The sequence below is a fragment of the Hetaerina americana genome, unplaced genomic scaffold, assembly GCF_022747635.1.
Source record: "Hetaerina americana unplaced genomic scaffold, ioHetAmer1.1.p SCAF_7, whole genome shotgun sequence".
NCBI lineage: Eukaryota > Metazoa > Arthropoda > Insecta > Odonata > Calopterygidae > Hetaerina > Hetaerina americana.
In genome coordinates this window covers 23265636-23283928 of record NW_027287316.1, presented here as the reverse complement: position 1 = coordinate 23283928, position 18293 = coordinate 23265636, and the positions used below count along the sequence as shown (strand labels likewise).

At 39.9% G+C, this 18293-nt stretch overlaps 1 protein-coding gene across 1 annotated transcript in view; it reads left to right on the top strand.

Annotated features, from left to right (window-relative positions):
• The window catches only part of LOC139696276 (tetraspanin-18-like), a 104420-nt gene that overhangs the window by 66492 nt on the left and 19635 nt on the right, over window positions 1-18293 (top strand). Inside the window, exon 4 of the mRNA XM_071594970.1 lies at window positions 3017-3145. Within this exon, the coding sequence (XP_071451071.1) occupies window positions 3017-3145 (129 nt within the window). The remainder of the gene's footprint in view (window positions 1-3016; window positions 3146-18293) is intronic.

Below are 18293 nucleotides of genomic sequence, written 5' to 3'. Positions count from 1 at the left end.
TGTAAAATTGATTTGAGAACAAGCGGCAGTTACTTTTTAAATTGAGTAGCGTTTCGTGGCGTGAATCTGAATAATCAAAATCTTAGGAGCTCTGCCTCTTTTTCTCCATTTCATCTTGCATTGCCACTATATAAGTCAATTAATGATTTAATGCTTCATATTGACCAAAAAAGGACATGGTAGCCCAGGGATAGAGCGTTGAACTATTGACCAGAGTAATGAGTTACTGTTACTTTTAAGTAAATAGCTTCGCAGTCCTTGCGTCGTCTTTTGGCAGGTAGTACTGCTTAATTTTTCTTCAAATTAACTTCGACGATTGAACAAATTGGTGCCACCTTTGCTCCGATAGAATCCACCGCTACGACGAAAAATAAGCCTAAGATGAGCTCCGGTTTAAGATGAACTCGAAAATCGGGTTTAAAACTCTTTTTGTATAGGCAGTGTACCGCTCCGCCAGGCTTTGAGCAGTCCCTAAAAAACTGAAGTGCCACGTGAAGTATTGCAAAAAATATTTCTTCTTCAGCATTGGCACCTTGTAATTTTATCTCTTACATTTGATCAAAAAAAAACCTAATGCCCCCTTATTCTCTCTTTCTCACATACCCACATCCTTAAGTGAGGACCTTCAAAATCTAGTTGCCTCCCGCTATCTGCTCTGTCTGCTCTCTTCGAATTTCTCCCACCCCTTCCGCACCCTCCCTACCTAAAATTTGTTTGTGTGGCTCTCAACGAAACTCTCTTTTGTATCCCGTCTCCAGGCAGGGTAGAATTAATAGATTCGTTCCCCCATCTCTCTTGTCGTGGACGGGAAGCATACTACAGCTGTCGCCCCTGCACGCGCGTAAAAGCTTTTCATAGAAGGTTAATGTCTTTTTTTCTCACGGATCTTTAACTTAACATAATTATGTCTATGAGATAACATTTTTTTCACATTAATGACCCATGTTCAAGGTAGCTTTCAATGATAAACTGTTATTTCTCCTTGTTGAGAAGTATGGCTTACGCAAGCAAGCAAGTACAAAAAGTATCTGAAAAGTCTTTGCCAAGTATTGATGAACCCTAGCATACACGGAATTTGATCTTTTCTGACGAATTTTTGGTGCAGGTCTGATGAAATTTGTTTCACTGGGGTATATTTATTTTCTGTTTGCAAGATATTTCCTGTTTTATCATATTTAAATTGGAGTTTTCCTAATTTTGAAGTAATTTAATTTCTCTAATTGCTATAGGATTCCTCTTTTCCATTCGTATGTGGTTTCTTAATCATACGCTTCAGTGAAGAATTGAATAAGATAAAACTTGGGGATAGTCAATGAATGAAATCTCAGGACATTCGTGACACTCAACTAAAAATAAATGTGTTCGTTGAACAAAATCCAATTAGACATTGTTTTATTATGTGGGCTTAGGGAAATAAGTCTACTTGCAATGCGTTTCAGGCCGTATGTGTAGCAAAAGAATTCGTGAAACGATTTCTTCGTAACGACCTCTTTTTAATAGCTATTTGTTTAACGAATGGTGATGTAGCTCGATGAGTAATGTGCGTAGCTCGAAACGAATGTTTTAACTTCCTTTTATTCAGTTCATGCTTACTTAGTCATTAATGTAGTCATTTATTAGATTTTGCTCATTAATAATGCCAGAAAGTGACTCAAAATAGCAAAATGATTTCCTAGTTCCGAATCGGGTAGTGCCATACTGTAATGTATAATGAAACAAACCAAAGATCGTTTTCCTTTCAATAATGGTTTTATGTTAGAATAATATGCCTACTTGTTCTATAGTCTTTTTGGTTCGCATAAACATCCTCGTAAACTCGTCTTCGAATAAAATATCTTGGGGACAGAAGAGATTAACACCCGATTGACGATTCTAAGTTTTGAATTGAAATCCCAGTGATTTCAAACCATTATTTTATGTTGAATTTTCACGCAAAAGTTATTTTATTAGATTGTTCATGTTTTTCGGGTTTCCTTGTAATATCCATTGCCGAAATCCCATACACCGTCGTTTGTGCCAAGTATGGCAATGGCTCCGAAAGGCATTAAGTGTTTTATTGATCCTTCAGCGTAAAACACTTTTGTTGTCACTTCCTATTCCGAAAATCGGTAAAACTGTGGCACTCTCTAAGACATTATAAACTCATGGAATTTTTCGTTATGTTAATTACGGCAAAAATGTACTTTTCCTAATTTACCACAAGAAAACAATGATGATATGCAGCAAGAAAAAGTATTATGATTGTTTCTCATATTTTTCAAACGTTTCCAGCAATAATTTTGTTTTGAATGCCTCAATGCCGAAAGATTCCTCGGGCGGTAGAACTCGAAACAATCGCGCGTTAGATATTTGACGAAAAATGCAGCACTTAACATTTTAGGTAGCATCTAAAGAAATCATTAAAGCGTTGCATAAAATAGGAATAACTTTTTCTTCTTTTTTAATCACCTGTCGTTTTTTTTTCATTGCGAATTTATTTCTTCCATTCTTCTCCACGGCCACACCTGAAAATCCTGCTATACACTCTTATCCTCTCGTTGAAACAAGGACAGGTTTACATTGGAGGCGCTTTTGGGATGTAGGTATGGAGAATCTTGTAAGAAGCAAAATGGACGGAAGGAAAAACGGACGATGAAGTACTAGTAATGTTAGGGAAGGAGAGAGATAGCTGTTGGGAGAAATTAAAGGGAGGGGAAAGAAAATAGGACGCAGGCCATTTCGATCGAAGAGGGAATGTCTAAGACTGTGATAAAGTGAAGGGCATAAGGTAAGCAAGGTAGGGGAAGGAAAATATTAGGCATGTTGGATTTAATTACGGTAATTAGAAGATATGTGGAGTAAAATTATTGGTTTTGTTATTGTATGATTTTATGGTATTAATTGTCGTGTTACGGTACTTAAAGAAGTGCAAATGTGTTCATTGATATTTTTAATTTAATATTTTGAGCATTGTCAATAATTGTTTTTCTCTTTCTTTCGTCTTCCCTTCTCGCCCCTGCTTCCGGTCCGCGTGCAGCAATTTGGGCAGCAGACGGTGGTTGATCAGGCGGCCTATGTTCTCATCGCCATCGGCGCCTTCATCTTCATCGTAAGCTTTCTCGGCTACTGCGGCGCCATCCGAGAGTCGAAGTGCATGCTCATGCTGGTGAGTCGATCGCAATGAATTGTAGGGACTCCCTTTTTTTGGTCACTCTCCTCCTAATTTCCCGTTTGGCCACGTGCGATGCCAAGCCCGAAGCAATTGATTTTGATGCATTCTCATTTTTTCTTGATTGAAAGTCATTCGTCGTGATTTTTATTTTTTCCTACCAAATAGGAATTAATATAAAACATGAGATTTTGGTTTTTAAATCGCGCATATTCATTCATTACGTTCAGCTGCTTTAGAGCGACGAAAATATATGAGAAGATGACCCACACAGTGGTTTTGAAACTAAAAATGCGAATAAATGGTCGCAGTTTTGGTTGGAATTTTGCCAAGATTTTATTGTTTCCATAGGGAGAATATTCCAGTTTCACGCCCACTTGCCTTACTGTCAACTCAAAAGATCAACACAGAGTCGCGTTTCCCAGTTATCGTGCTACCCCTTATTTTATTGGTCGAGGAAGCCCTACGAAAGACGGTTCCCTGAATGGCCGAACGGTATTATCCGTTAATTGAATAACTAGGTATCAAAAACAACCAATAAAATCACAAATGTCCACTATAATGTGTTTGGGAAATCTTAGACCTTAAAAGGTTTTGACCCTGTGTTAAATATCCTGCTTCATCAACCCTTTCATACACAGTGTGTCATACGTGCTATTCTACATGTAATTTAAATTTCGCACAGTCACAGTAGTCCCGACTACCCAAATGTGTTTAGTAACACCGTTTTTCGGTTCCTAGTTGGCTGTGGTGGGAAAAACGTAGGAGAAAATACTAACAAATATATTTTCCTTTCCGTTTCGCCCAATTTTTTAAATTGATGCCCAAATTGAATATCAGGAAATTTGTACTGAATTTGAATTTGGGGTATGCTTATGATACTTGTTACTCTCAAGAAACCGTTCTCTCATTACTCGTTATTTGTTATTCAAGAGTATGCTTTAATTTCTGATTTGCAAAATACACTGTACAAAGTACAATGTATAAATTTAACTCTCTTCGAATTCTTCATTTGCCCGAAAAAATCAAAATTATCGACTGAATTAATTAAAAACGTGTGACATTTTTCAATATCAATTTTGAAAATACATGCACGTCTATTTTTCCTACCTTCAGTGCGAAAGTTCATCAATCGAATTATATATATAAACCATAAACATAAACACAGTAATCAACCCGAAGGTCGGTTTGCTAGGTGATGGCAGAGTTCATCCAGTACTAAACCCGACGGCATGTGAAATTCACACATCAGGGTAGGGGGCCCAGTTCCTTTCCTTGTGCCGGTTATGGTTTCCCAGGAAGATCTGGTACCCGTAAAATCACATACCTTGGGTGGAGTTGCAGGTGCCCAGATACTTGTCCGGGAATCGAACCCGGGACCCTCTGGTCAGTTGTCCAACGCTCTACCCCCTGGACTACCGCGACCCATATATATTCACACACGCGCACAGGCACGCACGCGCACGCACATACGCGCAAACATGTATCTATGTATTTATGTATGTTTTTTCTATGTGGTCACTCTTAACTCTACCCCTCTAACTTCCTTTGCACGGCATAACACTCATCAACTCATGTGGCGATGTTTCTGCAAACGCCAAGCGCATAATGCCCAGTTTACTTAAGCATTGATCCTAGGTAGTATCTGAGAATCTCGCGTGAATGCCCAGCAAATGAACTGAAGTGTTTGAGTGGAGTTTTGAGAGACGACAACGTAAACGGGCCCAGGTCTCAGCTGACTCATACTTGACGCTTAAGAATTCCTTACCAACTTCAGTGTACTGAAACTCACGATCAGTTAACATCAATTTCGCCGTTATCGGTGGTTAATGTCATTGGTGCGCCCTCTCCTAGTTCAGGGAGACTGTCTCACCCTAATTTCCCTATTGCAAACAGCTTCATGTGGCTGAAAACATTGATTTTCATGGCGTAGCGCGTCAATTCTTGAAGATTTAGAGTTGATCAGATGATCAATGGCTCACTTCGACTTGTGTTGTCGTGACGATTACCCTTCAGTACGCTGAAGAGGGCTACTTTGTGGCCGAAATACGCGTATAGTGTTCACCTTTCTTATCCCTTTCCTTTTTACCCCTTCTTGACTTGTGGCGTTAGCCAACTAATTTCATTTGTACTTTGTTTGGAAAGGTAAACTGTTTACGGCTATTGGAGTTTTACATGCATTCAATACTACTAGCCGTAAGAGCTCAATTCTATTAATATTGATCAGTAAAAATTATCGAGCAAGCTTCTTCTTTTAGTGAGTCGAGTCACAAGACCTAGTCGAGTCTTGATCCTTATTCCCCAGTTTCTAATTTCTTTAAGTTCTCTCGGTTTTATTTCGCTATTTTTTTAAATTATCACTTATGCGCTGATGTCATCGTTCCACCACCAGCAATACACATTAATATTAGTCTCTCAAAGGGTTATGAACTATTGCTGTAACGTATAGCCGAGACGTTTGTTGGTATTATTGCGACAGAATCTTATTCCTTGCTATTAACTGGAGAATTGTATGATATCAAACAAATCTACTGAGCACAATAGCTCTTATTGCCAATAAAGCCGAGGTGCTGGAGAATAAAAGAAATTGGATCTTTTCCTCTGATATTGGGAAATGTCTGGTTCCGGCTGAAATAAACTCATAAAAGCTAACGCTCGGAGTTTAAAGGGTTTTTGAAACCCCAAGATTTTAAAACTAATTTCTGGAGTGGATAGGCATGTGTATAAGGAGACCACCAGTAAAGAATGTTGGTATGGATTATGAAGAACGGTAAAAAAGAATTTCCCTGGGGTGGTAAAAAAGAATGCTACACTTTTAATAGCCCTAACGAGTTTCTCTTTTTATTCCGTTAGTTTAGTGTAGCGTCCTAACCTTCCTTCATTGATTGAGTTTAAGGCCATACTCTAAGGAAAAGTTGCGTCAGTCGAAAATTTACGCCGGCTGGTGGCGAATTCTGAGAAGTGTTAGGCTTCCCCGCCCTAGTTCCCTTGCGTACTGTTCGCGGAACCTCATTCCGCGCGCAGAATTTTTAGCGACCACTTCTCGGAAGTTTTCTAAAATAATTTATTTTTCCAACGTAAGAGTTCCCGGTATTTCTTTTCAAGTTCTATTGATGTCGTGTTCGGAAAGAAGGTCTGATCTGCATGCTTTTCGTTCATGTAATCGAACTGGAATGGCATTTTAGAATTCATTTATTGGATAACTCGGTACGGTACCTGTGCCTACGCGAAAGAAATTCATCAGACATTTGCTAAGAGGAGAGGAATAATCATGTGAAAAAAATAAGGATTTTTAACGCTTTGGATACATTCAGGTCGCAAGATTCCAGCCTTGGCTGAGTGGTTTCGATTCTGAACTAATATGCGAATGTCACATTGATTTTGAGTTAGTCGAAAGCCTCACGTTTTACAAGATATATTCAAATAGTAGTGATCCTAGTATACATCTTTTACCTCAACGCAAATTGCATTTGCATCGCCTGTTTCTTGCTTTCACTGTTTTTTTGAGTATGTATTGCTTGCTGGGTTTTTTGTTGATAATTTTCCTGTTATTCCGAGTGTAGCCATTTTGAGTACTGGATACATCATATCTACTGAATGATAAATTATCATATTTGATCGTGTGTGCTTTAAACTTAGCAAAAGATTTTCATTACAATGCAATTACATTGCAGATCTGATGATGAAACTGCATAAATATTTCCCCTAGAAGACAGCGAAGCGTCCATAAATTACTCAACCGTACTTTCCATTTGAAATTTTGGTGTGTTTTCATTATCGTTAATCCGGTTGCACATGACTACAAATGACTTTGCTGCAGTGAACTAGTGGGTAATTTTTTGACGCATTGACGGCTAGTACTATTAGCACTCCCATTGTCATAGGAATGTTACTCAATGGGAATACGACATAGCATACATATATATGTACACATTTTGAAACTATATTAGCTTAGTTATTGAAAACAATTGAGTTTGCAATGGAAACGTTCCAAATATCTACGGATATGATTGTACCCTGACTCGGAGGATGTTGTTTTTCATCGATTGATTTGAGCAAAATTCTTATTGCTGTCTATTTTAATTTCTGGTGTCAAGTAAATAGGCTAGTTAGGTTTAATAAATGCATTCCGCTGTATTTGTTAATTGAAATTACGTCAAACAGAGAAGTGCAACTAAAATGAAGGGTTTAGGATGTAAGCCACTTTGATACCAATGTTAAGTTTGAAGTCAGAACCTCTTAAAAACATTCGAGAAAGATCTGTTTTCTGAAGATTTTGAATTATTTCGAAAACTCCATCATATTGTGGAAAGCTTGACGATACCGTCAAGATCAGAGAGAGGTGGAGATTGCAATACGGATAAGTTGTGCATGTTTTTTTCCAGAAAAATAAGAGGAAATAAGAGCTATGGCCCACATCATCTAGGGAATAGATATGTATCATCATTAGATAGTGTAGGAATTAGAGATCTTCTCGTAGGTATTCTTTCCTTTGTGTGTGTCAGCGGGAATTGTTTATGCCAACACGTATTATTTGTCGTCAAAGGTGTTGGTAATTGTTTGCTAATCATTAATTCTATACTTAGTTGTTATTAGTTTTTTAGTGCTCTCCTATACCAGAATTTAGGATAGCAATTTTTTTGCTTACATGGTTTCCCTACTAACTGTAATCTTCCCATCAGGTACGTCACAGCGAAATCATGTCCGTGAAAAATAAAATTACTTGTTTGAATTCCCGAGTTATTTCACCACACTTTCGAAGTTTTCCACAACTCGTAAAAAAACTGGAGCCCGGCCGTGGATGAGGCAAATTTATAATTATTAATTGAAATAACTTTTAATGCGTCCTAAACATACTGAAATACTTTTCATGCGCCCATACGGAAAAAACCGTAATATGCAATACGTGTAAATGATGCTTATGACATTAAGCCATAAGGTCTTCCATATCTTTTCTTCATAAAGTTTTTATTATTTAATTAATTTTTGCAATCAAAAGAACATTGACGTTTCTTCCTTGCGGCCCTTCATCTGAAATAAAAATCTTGCTGGGAGCATGTGTTCGGAATGAACGAGCAGAGGTTTCGAGTTCATATTATGAGACCATGATAGGCATAAGGCAGAAGATCATGGGGAAAACAATCAATTATTTTATGTAGACGTTTGCAAGTTTCGATATTCATTGTTAATAGTTACATTTTAAGGAATTATTGTCACTGAAGAATAATTCAGTCAGGCTTGCCTGGGGGGCCGTAAGTTACTTACTCCAATGATAGCCCGACCTTTCGTTTATTAACCTTACTCCCGACATAAAAATCTCGTGTTCTGAAAGGTTAATCAGCACCAACACCATCTATGTGACGGTAATTGAACATTTAAAAGACGTCGACACGTCGGTGTAACCGGACGACGTCGCGTCCATTTATAATATCGCATTCATTCAATTCCCATCCTCACATAGGATCTACGTAAGGCGTGGAGATGCAATTCAAGTTTGAAGGATGTGGTCGTTTGACTGCAGACTGCATACCCATAGGGTATTCGCGACATGGGCGATATTGCTCAAAACACCTGCTCTGCATCCTCGTAACCTCAATATTTAATGATTGATCGAAATTCGAAGTGAAATTCGAACAGCCCGAATTTACAAGAAAAAATCGTGTTTACATCATTCACATCGCTCGTCGCCCTCCCTCTCTTAATCGATCAAATGTTTTTGTGGAAAACGCTGCACGCGTAACTTACCCACCACTTTCACTTCAATTTTCACACTCATAATGACGAGGCGTTCATGGCGGTTAAGCATGAGGCATCCGTGGACGCGAGGTTATGTATGTGTACAAGGTAGTTCCGCTCTTTCGGGGTTGGGAAACAGCTCTCAATAACGCTGGCCAGGCGCAGAGGGGCGCGGGGGCTCGTCTTCCATATTGCAAGCAGCTTATGGCGCGGTGCCAAGAGGCACATCTCCCGGAGCCGATAGTGCTCATCCACGTCCCGAGAGTGGTTCATTACCGTCGCGATTGTCGAAGGGTGACATGGCGTGTGCTTACGTTGCGTTCGGGCTTTTAAAGTCATCCGTTTAAAAGGCGTTGCCTGCACCATAGTGGAAATGGAATTGTGTATTGCGTTGACCTAATTTGCTTGAGATGTGTTGAGGTGATGCGCGTCCTTCTTTAAAGCAGCCCCATCTCGTTTCTTTCAAGAGAACTAAGCGTAACTTCGCGATATCGAAAAATAAATATCTCTTAAAGGAGCGGAAAAAAATGATTGGTTTTGTTTTCATTCCAACTATAAATTCCACAACTTTAATAGCTCAAGGAAAACAAGGCCTCGGAGGGATTTGAAACTTTTTTTAAAGCTGAGAAGACCTACATGCGATGAAGAAGACTTACTTGAAAGATTCCAAGAAACCGCAACAGTAACTTTTAACGGAGTCATCCACTCATATGCATTTAAATGCAACGATTTCAGTGTAAAAATCATTCGCCTTGACCGGAATCCCGGTCATTGCGAATGTATTTTACACTCTGAAATCGTTGCATTCATTTGGCAGACTTGCATAAACAATCTCAGTCCATGAAGTTTTTATATGAACTACCTTTTGAGTTTCATGAGAATATATTCTTGGAAAAATAGAAGTTTCGTTTTCGCCTTGACACATTTTTCCTCCTCTGTAGGGCGACATTATTGAGCATATATATATATATATATATATATATATATATATATATATATATATAATGTATGCCCTATAAACTTACCTGCATTGTCCTATTGTTTTTGTAATGCCCCCTAAAAGAATTTCCAGTCACCATAACGGTGTAATGCGTATTCTATACACCCTTCGTTCGTGACCAAATCCGAAAAAATGACGATTTAAAGCAAAACTTCACGACCAATATCGATTTAAATCGATAATGGACTCTATAATACTTGGGATTCATTACTTTTCTGCTACAGAGGTAGCGGAAGTGCTCTTTCAACCCCTCGCCTACGGCCCCTCAGTCACGCGTGGGCACTTAACTAAATCCCAATGGGTATACTTTCTATATCCCCCTCCCGATATCAATTTTTTAGCATCAGATACAGTTAACGTTGGAAGTGGAAGTCGAAATCAGGACGTCGTTCATCCGCTTTCGATGGCACCGGCCGCGCCTCTCGTAATTAGCATCCCTGGGCGCCTCCCAAGTGAATAAATGATCCCCCCTCCCCACCCATTCCGGGGTAATCCTTTAGAACACAGGATGAACCAACGAACTGGTGCAAATTTAAAAGAACGCTTGATATACTCTGGTATGTGCAAGCACGGTCTACACACGAGCTCGCGTGTGCGTGCTTTTGTTTCGAGAGCGACAAGGGGGAGGAGCTCCCTTGCGCAACGGAATTACTTGGGGTGGGTGGTAAGGGCGGACGGATCGGGTTCGAAGGGAGTGAGGGGGGGGAAAGAAGTGAGCTTTTCCGAGCCGTTAGGTCGTCGTCGACCTTCCTAGGGATTTATTAAACGTGTCCGTGCTCAATACAAAAGCTTTAAGCCGGCGTGGGCGTCAACGCTGTGGATGCAACCGGAAATCGAGTCTCTGGCTCCAAAGGGGGGAGGGTTTCACCCACCGTATAAAGATAGTAATAAGGGAGCCCAATTTGGATAAAACCTGGTTTCCGAGAATGATGTTCTATTTCAATGTTTTATCGCGTCGCAAGTGCATATCTCATAAATTTCCTCGAATGTTAAGCTGGTGGGTGTCCTGAATTTCAGGCTCGGTAATGATGTTAAACTAAGAACAATTTGGTTTGCGCTTTATATTTTTGCGATTGAGCTAAATTACTTCCGTACTCATTTTTGTGATAGGCAAATGGAACCATGATAATTTCGGCTGTAAATGTTATCTTGCAGAGGAACGAAAAACACTAATTAGTTACATAGTAAACCTGATTTTATCCGTAAAAATGTGGGTTATCTTTCGCGATACGTCTTCGCAGCAGGGACCCGTTTTCAGGAGTGGCATCCACCTCGAAACTGTTTTAGTATTAGTGAACGAATAATGGTTTATCTTCTTTCCTTGTGATAAAAGTATAGCGAAAACCACGTCGGAACTTTGCGTTTTTTGCTCGGGAATGCATTGTTTGAAAATATCCGAACTAAGCAAATCGACCCAAAAACTGGCAGGGTAATAGAAGGTAGCGAGCATACTATGTCAGGTTTTTCATTTGTCTCCTTAGATATCGGTATTTTCTTGAATGATCTAACTTTTTGCTGCTAAGATGTTTCAGGCTTGGTTTCATGAGTTTGTATGGATGTCCTTTTCATTGGATTTCTATATTTCAAATCAAAAATGGTTAATCATTACTGAAGTTTAGAATAAATTTAGGTATTACTTATATCGCCGAATCGTGTGCTATAAATTATGGTAATTTTGTTGGCTTTTGAAAGTTTTTAGGTAGATAGCAGTAGTCGTCAACTCCAAGAATGCATTTTCAAGCTTTATAAGATCGAAAGGTGTCAGAGGCTAGTCCTAAAAACACATGCCCTTCGTCTTACATGATTGTTATAAATACACTTTATATTTTGCAGCTAAATGATTATCATTGAAATAAAAACCACCTTATGATATCCCATACTTCGTTCTGATACCCCGACCGCTTTCAACATGAAAATCATGTCATTATCAAGAGCTAAATAGCTCATCAAACAAATAACAGACGTATTTGAGTCCAGACAACAATTTCCCCTTCACGATGAGAAATTATATTGATTTTTATGAAACGTTTCGATGAACGGCATGTATCGAATTGAAACCCATAACATTTACCAACGAATGCCTCGATGGATAAATTTTCGTCATTAAAGTCATTACTCGGCGAAGATGTACGAGGTATGTCCGGAAAGGAACCAGCTGTGCAATATATTGAGAGAAATAACCTACCTAGAACAGTGAGGCCCTAGTTTTCTTCGAAGTACTCCCCTTGGGACCTCACCTACTTATCCCAGCGTCTCTTCCACTTTTCAAAACAACCGGCGAAGTTGTTTTGTCGAAATGGTCATCAGCTGCCTCTTCTTCACATTCTCTTTAATTTCGTCAGCGTCAAAAATTTCGTGCTGCAGTTGCAGGGGACTTGCTCCAAGCCGCAAACGATGACCCAGGTTTTTTGAAAAATGTCATAATCGGAGATGGGTCATGGGTCTATGTCTACGACCCTGTAACAAAAGCCCAGTCTTCCCAGCAGTCTGTTGACGAGATAAAGGAGAATACGACGAGGCAGCTGGTGACCATTCCGACAAAGGACTTTGGCGAATGTTTTGAGAAGTAGAAGAGACGCTGGGATAAGTGTGTGAGGTCCCAAGGGGAATAATTGGAAGGGGACTAAGGCCTCTTTGTTCTAGGCAGGCTATTTTTCTCAAAAACATTACATGTCTGGATAGTTTTCGTAAAGTTTTGCCTATTTTAGATTTAAATTCTAAACCATGGTTTCAGGAGAAAGGAGGGTCTCGAGAAAAAAAAGGAAGTTATCCGGAAAGGTAAATCGAGCGTTCGAGTGTCTCGGGAATTCCCGCCCATGCAATCTAATTGAATTAGGGGAGATCGCCTTGGAAATGCACGCGACACGGCGTGGGAGGGCAGAGCGATTTATTTCGCGTGCGGGGCGCACTGGCGCGGGATGCGATAGGGATTAAGGTTTTTAGAGGTCATCTTCTCCCTTTCTTCTTCGTGGGCCTTTCTGCATTTCCCTCCCTCCCAGTATTTCCGCTCGTGCTCCCTTTCATACCTGAAGATCCGTCGTGGAGGCCACGGACATGCACGTCTCTTGCGTGCTCTTTTAAAGGACGGCTCACGTTCAATGCAAGAACTTTGCTAAGAATTCAAGTTAGACTTGATATAAGCTCAAATGTTCACATCGCTCGCTATGACTTAACATCTACCAAGTTCAGCTAATCCCTTAAAGCAGTGTTTCCAAAACTTTTTCGAGCCTCCGTCCCCTTGGATCCATAAACCTATACTCAACACCCCCCAATCGATATATTTAAAATAATAATCAAAATCATGGAACAAAATAACCAAATAATCAAAATCATGGAACAATAACCAAATGAGGAGCTTTGAAATAATTAAATTAAAAACAATGACTATTAGTAAATACTAGTAAATATTTATTTACTATCCAATAGATGTATAGTTTTTATATCACGTTTATGCAAAAGACTTAATGCACAACAAAAGGAACTTAGGTGAGAATATACTTTTCACATAAAAATAAATAATCAAAACAAATGTTTGGAAAAAGGTTTTTTTAGAAGTTTACATGTCGTTTTTTTTACTTAAATTGAGCAATTATATAACATGAACATTTTCAATTTGTAAAAATAGAATAACCATTCATGTTTTGTTAAAATTAGTTAAACGATTAAGTGGCTATTTTGTATAGTTTTTCATGGTCTAGAAGTCATTTAAGGAGTTTTTATTGCCTAATTTAATAACATATTTCCATCAAATAAAATTTTAATGGAATTGATGGGTTTGATGATCTGATGCTAGTTTTCTAACGTCCGGTTTAATGTCACTTAGCAGGAGTCTTAAAACAGCGCGTTCACAAACCTGAAGTCTTGTTCTTTGCTTGGAAATAAGCTAAACGACTGCACTCAAACTACCTTCCGCCAAATATGAAGTCGGAAATGTAAGGAGGAGTTTTTTGACTACCATCCATAATGCAGGATAACGATCGGAAACCTTCTTTTATAACCAAAACGCTTGATAATTTATCTTTAACTTTGGTTTCAATTCAACGTCATTTTGTTGTCCAATTAATTCTTCCTCTAATACTACAACTTCCTCAATATTTACAAACGGATTTATCACCCAGTCTGCAATTTCCAACAAAAGAAGATCCGTCATATTTTTATGTATGCAAGGGGGCTAAATGGTCACAAAAGCCTCTCTAATCATCGTCACCCATACCAGCTTGCTGTTCTAGCTAAAGCAGGGAAGGAAAAGCTCTCGGCGACCCATGTTGCGCTTAAAGAAAAGCAGCTTGGAAATAAACACAATCGCCACAGATTTTGCCTTTATAAGGCTGGTATCATTTCCCTGCAATTGTAAATTCATTTCATTGAACTTTGCAAATAGTTCAGACAAAAATGCAATTTCACTCCTATTCTCTTTTAGGCTGTCGCTGAGAAAAGCATCTTTCTCCTCAAAAAACTGCACGACGGTATCAAAAGGATTATAGAAGCGCCTTAAACAATTGCCTTTTGATAGTCAACGAACTTCCGTGTGTAGTTACAAACGTTTGAAACCTTCGTCGTTCTCATCACACAACTATCGATAGAGTCTATGATAAAGAGCATGGGCTTTGATATTGTTAACCGCTGTAATTACAATGTTTAAGGACTTGTGAAGGCGATCACTCTGTGTTTTAGCCACTAGGTGTTGTCGCTGAATGATACAATGAATTGCAAAAATATTTGGTACACATTTTCTCAATTATGCCATACAACCATGGTGACAACCAGTCATTGACGGAGCTCTGTCAGTCGCAACAGCAATTTAGAAAGAGTATGTCAGAAAGTGGAATTTTTTGTCCCCGAAGAGCTGCTCTACGATACGGAATATTGACTCCCCTTTAGTGTCAGGTTCTAATTGCCTTGCAAACAACAACTCTTGAGATAGATTTTCATTTTTAATGAAGCGTACCTAAGCTAGGAGCACAGATTCATTACCTGGCAAAGTTGACTCGTCCAACTGTAATGCAAATTCTATTGTTCTCAGAATGCTGCAAAATATATCTTCCACATTTTTCATGCCATTCCACTAAACGTACTGCTAAATGTACATCGGCAGAAAGGTTTAGTGTGAATACATCAGTGTGAATACATCATGTCGTGAAGTTGTGCCAACGATAGACCAAATGAGATTCAACCCCTTCAAAAGTTTCCCTTGTGCGAGAAAGGCATGTAAATATTTTTCAGCCGTTCCTACTTTAAAATGTAAGGAAAAGCGTGCTTTAAATTACGTCCGGATGCAGGAAGCGATGTAAACGTTGCAAAAGAAGCTTTAAAACGGAGGCAAAAGGAAGGTTACCGAGCATTCGCAAATGCCGCATTGTCAGGACCCTCCGGCGCCCCCCTGCCGCCCCCTTGCCTCCTTTCGCCCCCGTAGACCAAAGCACCGTCCCACGGCGGGCGGTAGCGCCCACTTTGGGAACCACTGTCTTAAAGTTTCTCTTCTCTCACGCTGACCGATAGAAACCTTATCTCTATTGCGTGATGTTTTGTTTTGAACCCACCGTGAAATTAAATTGCTGATATTCTAGATGGACTTACTTATTTTTCTACCCTGCAAGCCGATTTTGAAGTGTTATCAATTATTTACTGTTTTTTATGAAACGGATCGGATTGACTGCCATTTTTTTCTAAAGAATATAGGGCTTTTTTTCTCTCCTGATATCTATATATCATCTAAATCTACCAAATTCAGCCGTTTGTGTTTCTTTCGTGGTGCCTGGAGTTCGAGGGAAGATTGTACACAAAATGAGAACTTGAAGAGCTAGTTTTTGCTCATTTATGGGAACTTAAATAGCTTACAGAAAAATCTGAACGTGCGCCGTTATTTTCTCGAGTACTTAATGGGTTATAAGGTACCATTGTTCTCGCGAAGAAGCTTCAATAACTATTAAGTTGAGTTTGTTTCTTACGTTCAGTTCTCGCATTCATTGTGAGCCTAGCCTGAAGTCTGTTTACGTTTGGTAAGATTTCTCACGATTTAAAAAAAATTAAGTCCGGAATAAATTTTTCATGGGTTCTAGTAATGTGAAAATATGAACGATAACATGGGGCTTATTCCTCGGAAGTGCAGTTGTCACACTCTTTCCAACAATCACAATTAAGCTATCTGACGTGAACCCTTCCTTTTTGCTTTACCAAGTAGTAGTAGTAGTAGTAGTTTTGAGGGGAGGCGACCGACAGCTGAGGTCATTTGCGCCATAGGGGATGGACAGGAAAGGATGTAGGGTGGAGAGAAACCCGGCGCCGGCAATAGCCTACTCTTTGCGAATGGCGCCAAGGGGTCCGCAGTTTAACGTCCCATCCGACGGACGGCGTACTCACTCACAGTGCCCTCCACAAAGCACCTCAAGTAGGGATCGAGATACCTCTGAAAAATATTCAACACCGCCGGGATTTGAACCCGCGCCCTCTGGGTGGGAAGCCAGTCCGTTACCCGCACCATCTCGATCACCTTGCTTTACCAAATATTCGTACTCGGTTACTATCTTAAAATGCGACTCTCTAATAACTGAGAAGCTGTATATGCACCTTGTGTTAATGAGAAGCAGGCGTATTGACTTTAAAAATGCCTGAAGTTAGGACTACCGTGTTTGCACCGGCGGTGTCTTTCGAATTTGTGGATTGATTCACTGCGCCATTTCGTACTCTCCACTTATAGATGCAAAATCCATGTGCAAATTTTAATATTTTTCGTTCCTATCCTGCGTTTTGCTGTCGTTTTATTTATTGAGTTTCCACAGGAAAGTTTAACGAAAGTTCTAACATTGGGGACTATACATGGAGGAATAATAAGATGCGTCGTCACACCGTTTTTATCATATTCCTAACTTCTTAGATTTGTGTTCGGCTCTCTTTAGATTAGGCGTGCTGAATGTATTAGCCCGCACCAAAAGGCTGTACGTGAACACGGTGGAAATACGGCGTATGTTAATGGTAGTGTTTTTGAGTGTATCGTGCTGTTGAGATGCTGAAGAGATATGCAGTTGTCCGTTTGAACGTGGCACGTTTGAGAGATGACAATCGAATGGAATTTCCACCCGAATATTTTGGAAGCAGTCTCCGTTTCCGACGTACTGCGAAAGGTGGGTGTGGTGAAAGTCAAAAGAGAAAGGAATGGGTGTGGTCTTGGGTAGGATGAGCGACAGAGAAACGTCGGTGGGTCTTGTCTCCCCACCCTGCGACACCTCGACAGTTGCAGCGGGAGCGCCAGGTTTTCCGCCGTCACTGATTTCCTTTCGTTTCTCTTTATTTCTTCTTCCGTCGCGGAGATATGGGAGCCAACTTCTTGAGGTTTCGGATGCGGGGCTAGATACGTGATGTCTTAATTTTCGCCCCCCCCTTTCTTCCAGAGGTGAGAGTAACCAGGGAAAAGTTCTTCCTGGAATCCGATTTTATTTACGCACGGGGTCTACTCGTAAATGCGAAGGTCGTTGTTCTCATGCTCATCCTTGTCGTGAGAATTGAGTCGGTTCGCCTCTCGTCCTCACTTCCGTGGCAGTTAATCTTGATGAGCTTCACGTAAATCAACGGGAGAACGAAGGAGAGTTGACCTTAAAACTCCCAGCACAAGCGTGACGTTGGGAAAACACTCGGAGAAACATGTCGAAAGAAAATGCGAGGTTATGTACAACAAAGCGGCGTAAAAGAGCAGATTGAAGTGTTGGTTATATGGTTGATGAGGTTTTCGGTGAAGAATGAAGTAATGGAAAGAATGGTGATGGTTAAGTCAAATGCTAGGGAGTTTCTATTAAAATAAAGTATTACTAGCCAAATTAAATATAATAGATTATTCCTAGAGCAGTCATAGCTGAAATAAATGTTATTGTTTTGTTAATACCTGACCCTGTGGGAAGCCTTCATCGCTGACAATTTTTTCGTGATTTTGTCGCGCTTGATTTGCTTCTTAGAGATGTAACCGTTGAAGGTAAATAAATAAGTCTGTTGAGAGGCATTGAAAAAAAAAGAATGTGCCTTTTTGTTGGACATTTTATGGCATGGCTGTTGGACATAGACAATAATTAAGGGAAATTTGATGAAAAAAGAGCTATCGTGTAAGTCCAAGATTGGTTTACTTGGAGTCGGTAACAAGGTCAAGCCTTCAAGGTCGTATGTTCGCTCAACTCCAGGCCGTAGCCTGGTGGCGGGAGAACTTTTCCAGCCGTGCAGCGTTTAACCGTGGAGGATTATTGGCATTCCAGTGAGAGCCGTGTATTATATACGCGCCCCTTCAAAATCATCCGTAATGTATAATTATTGGGGCGCGAGGGCACTTTTCGTCGCTGAAAATTCTTGCATGGCTTCAAATTAGGTGTTGTGGTTTGCTGCTTTAGGATATACCTGTAAGCCCCATGGTTCACGGACATGGTCGTG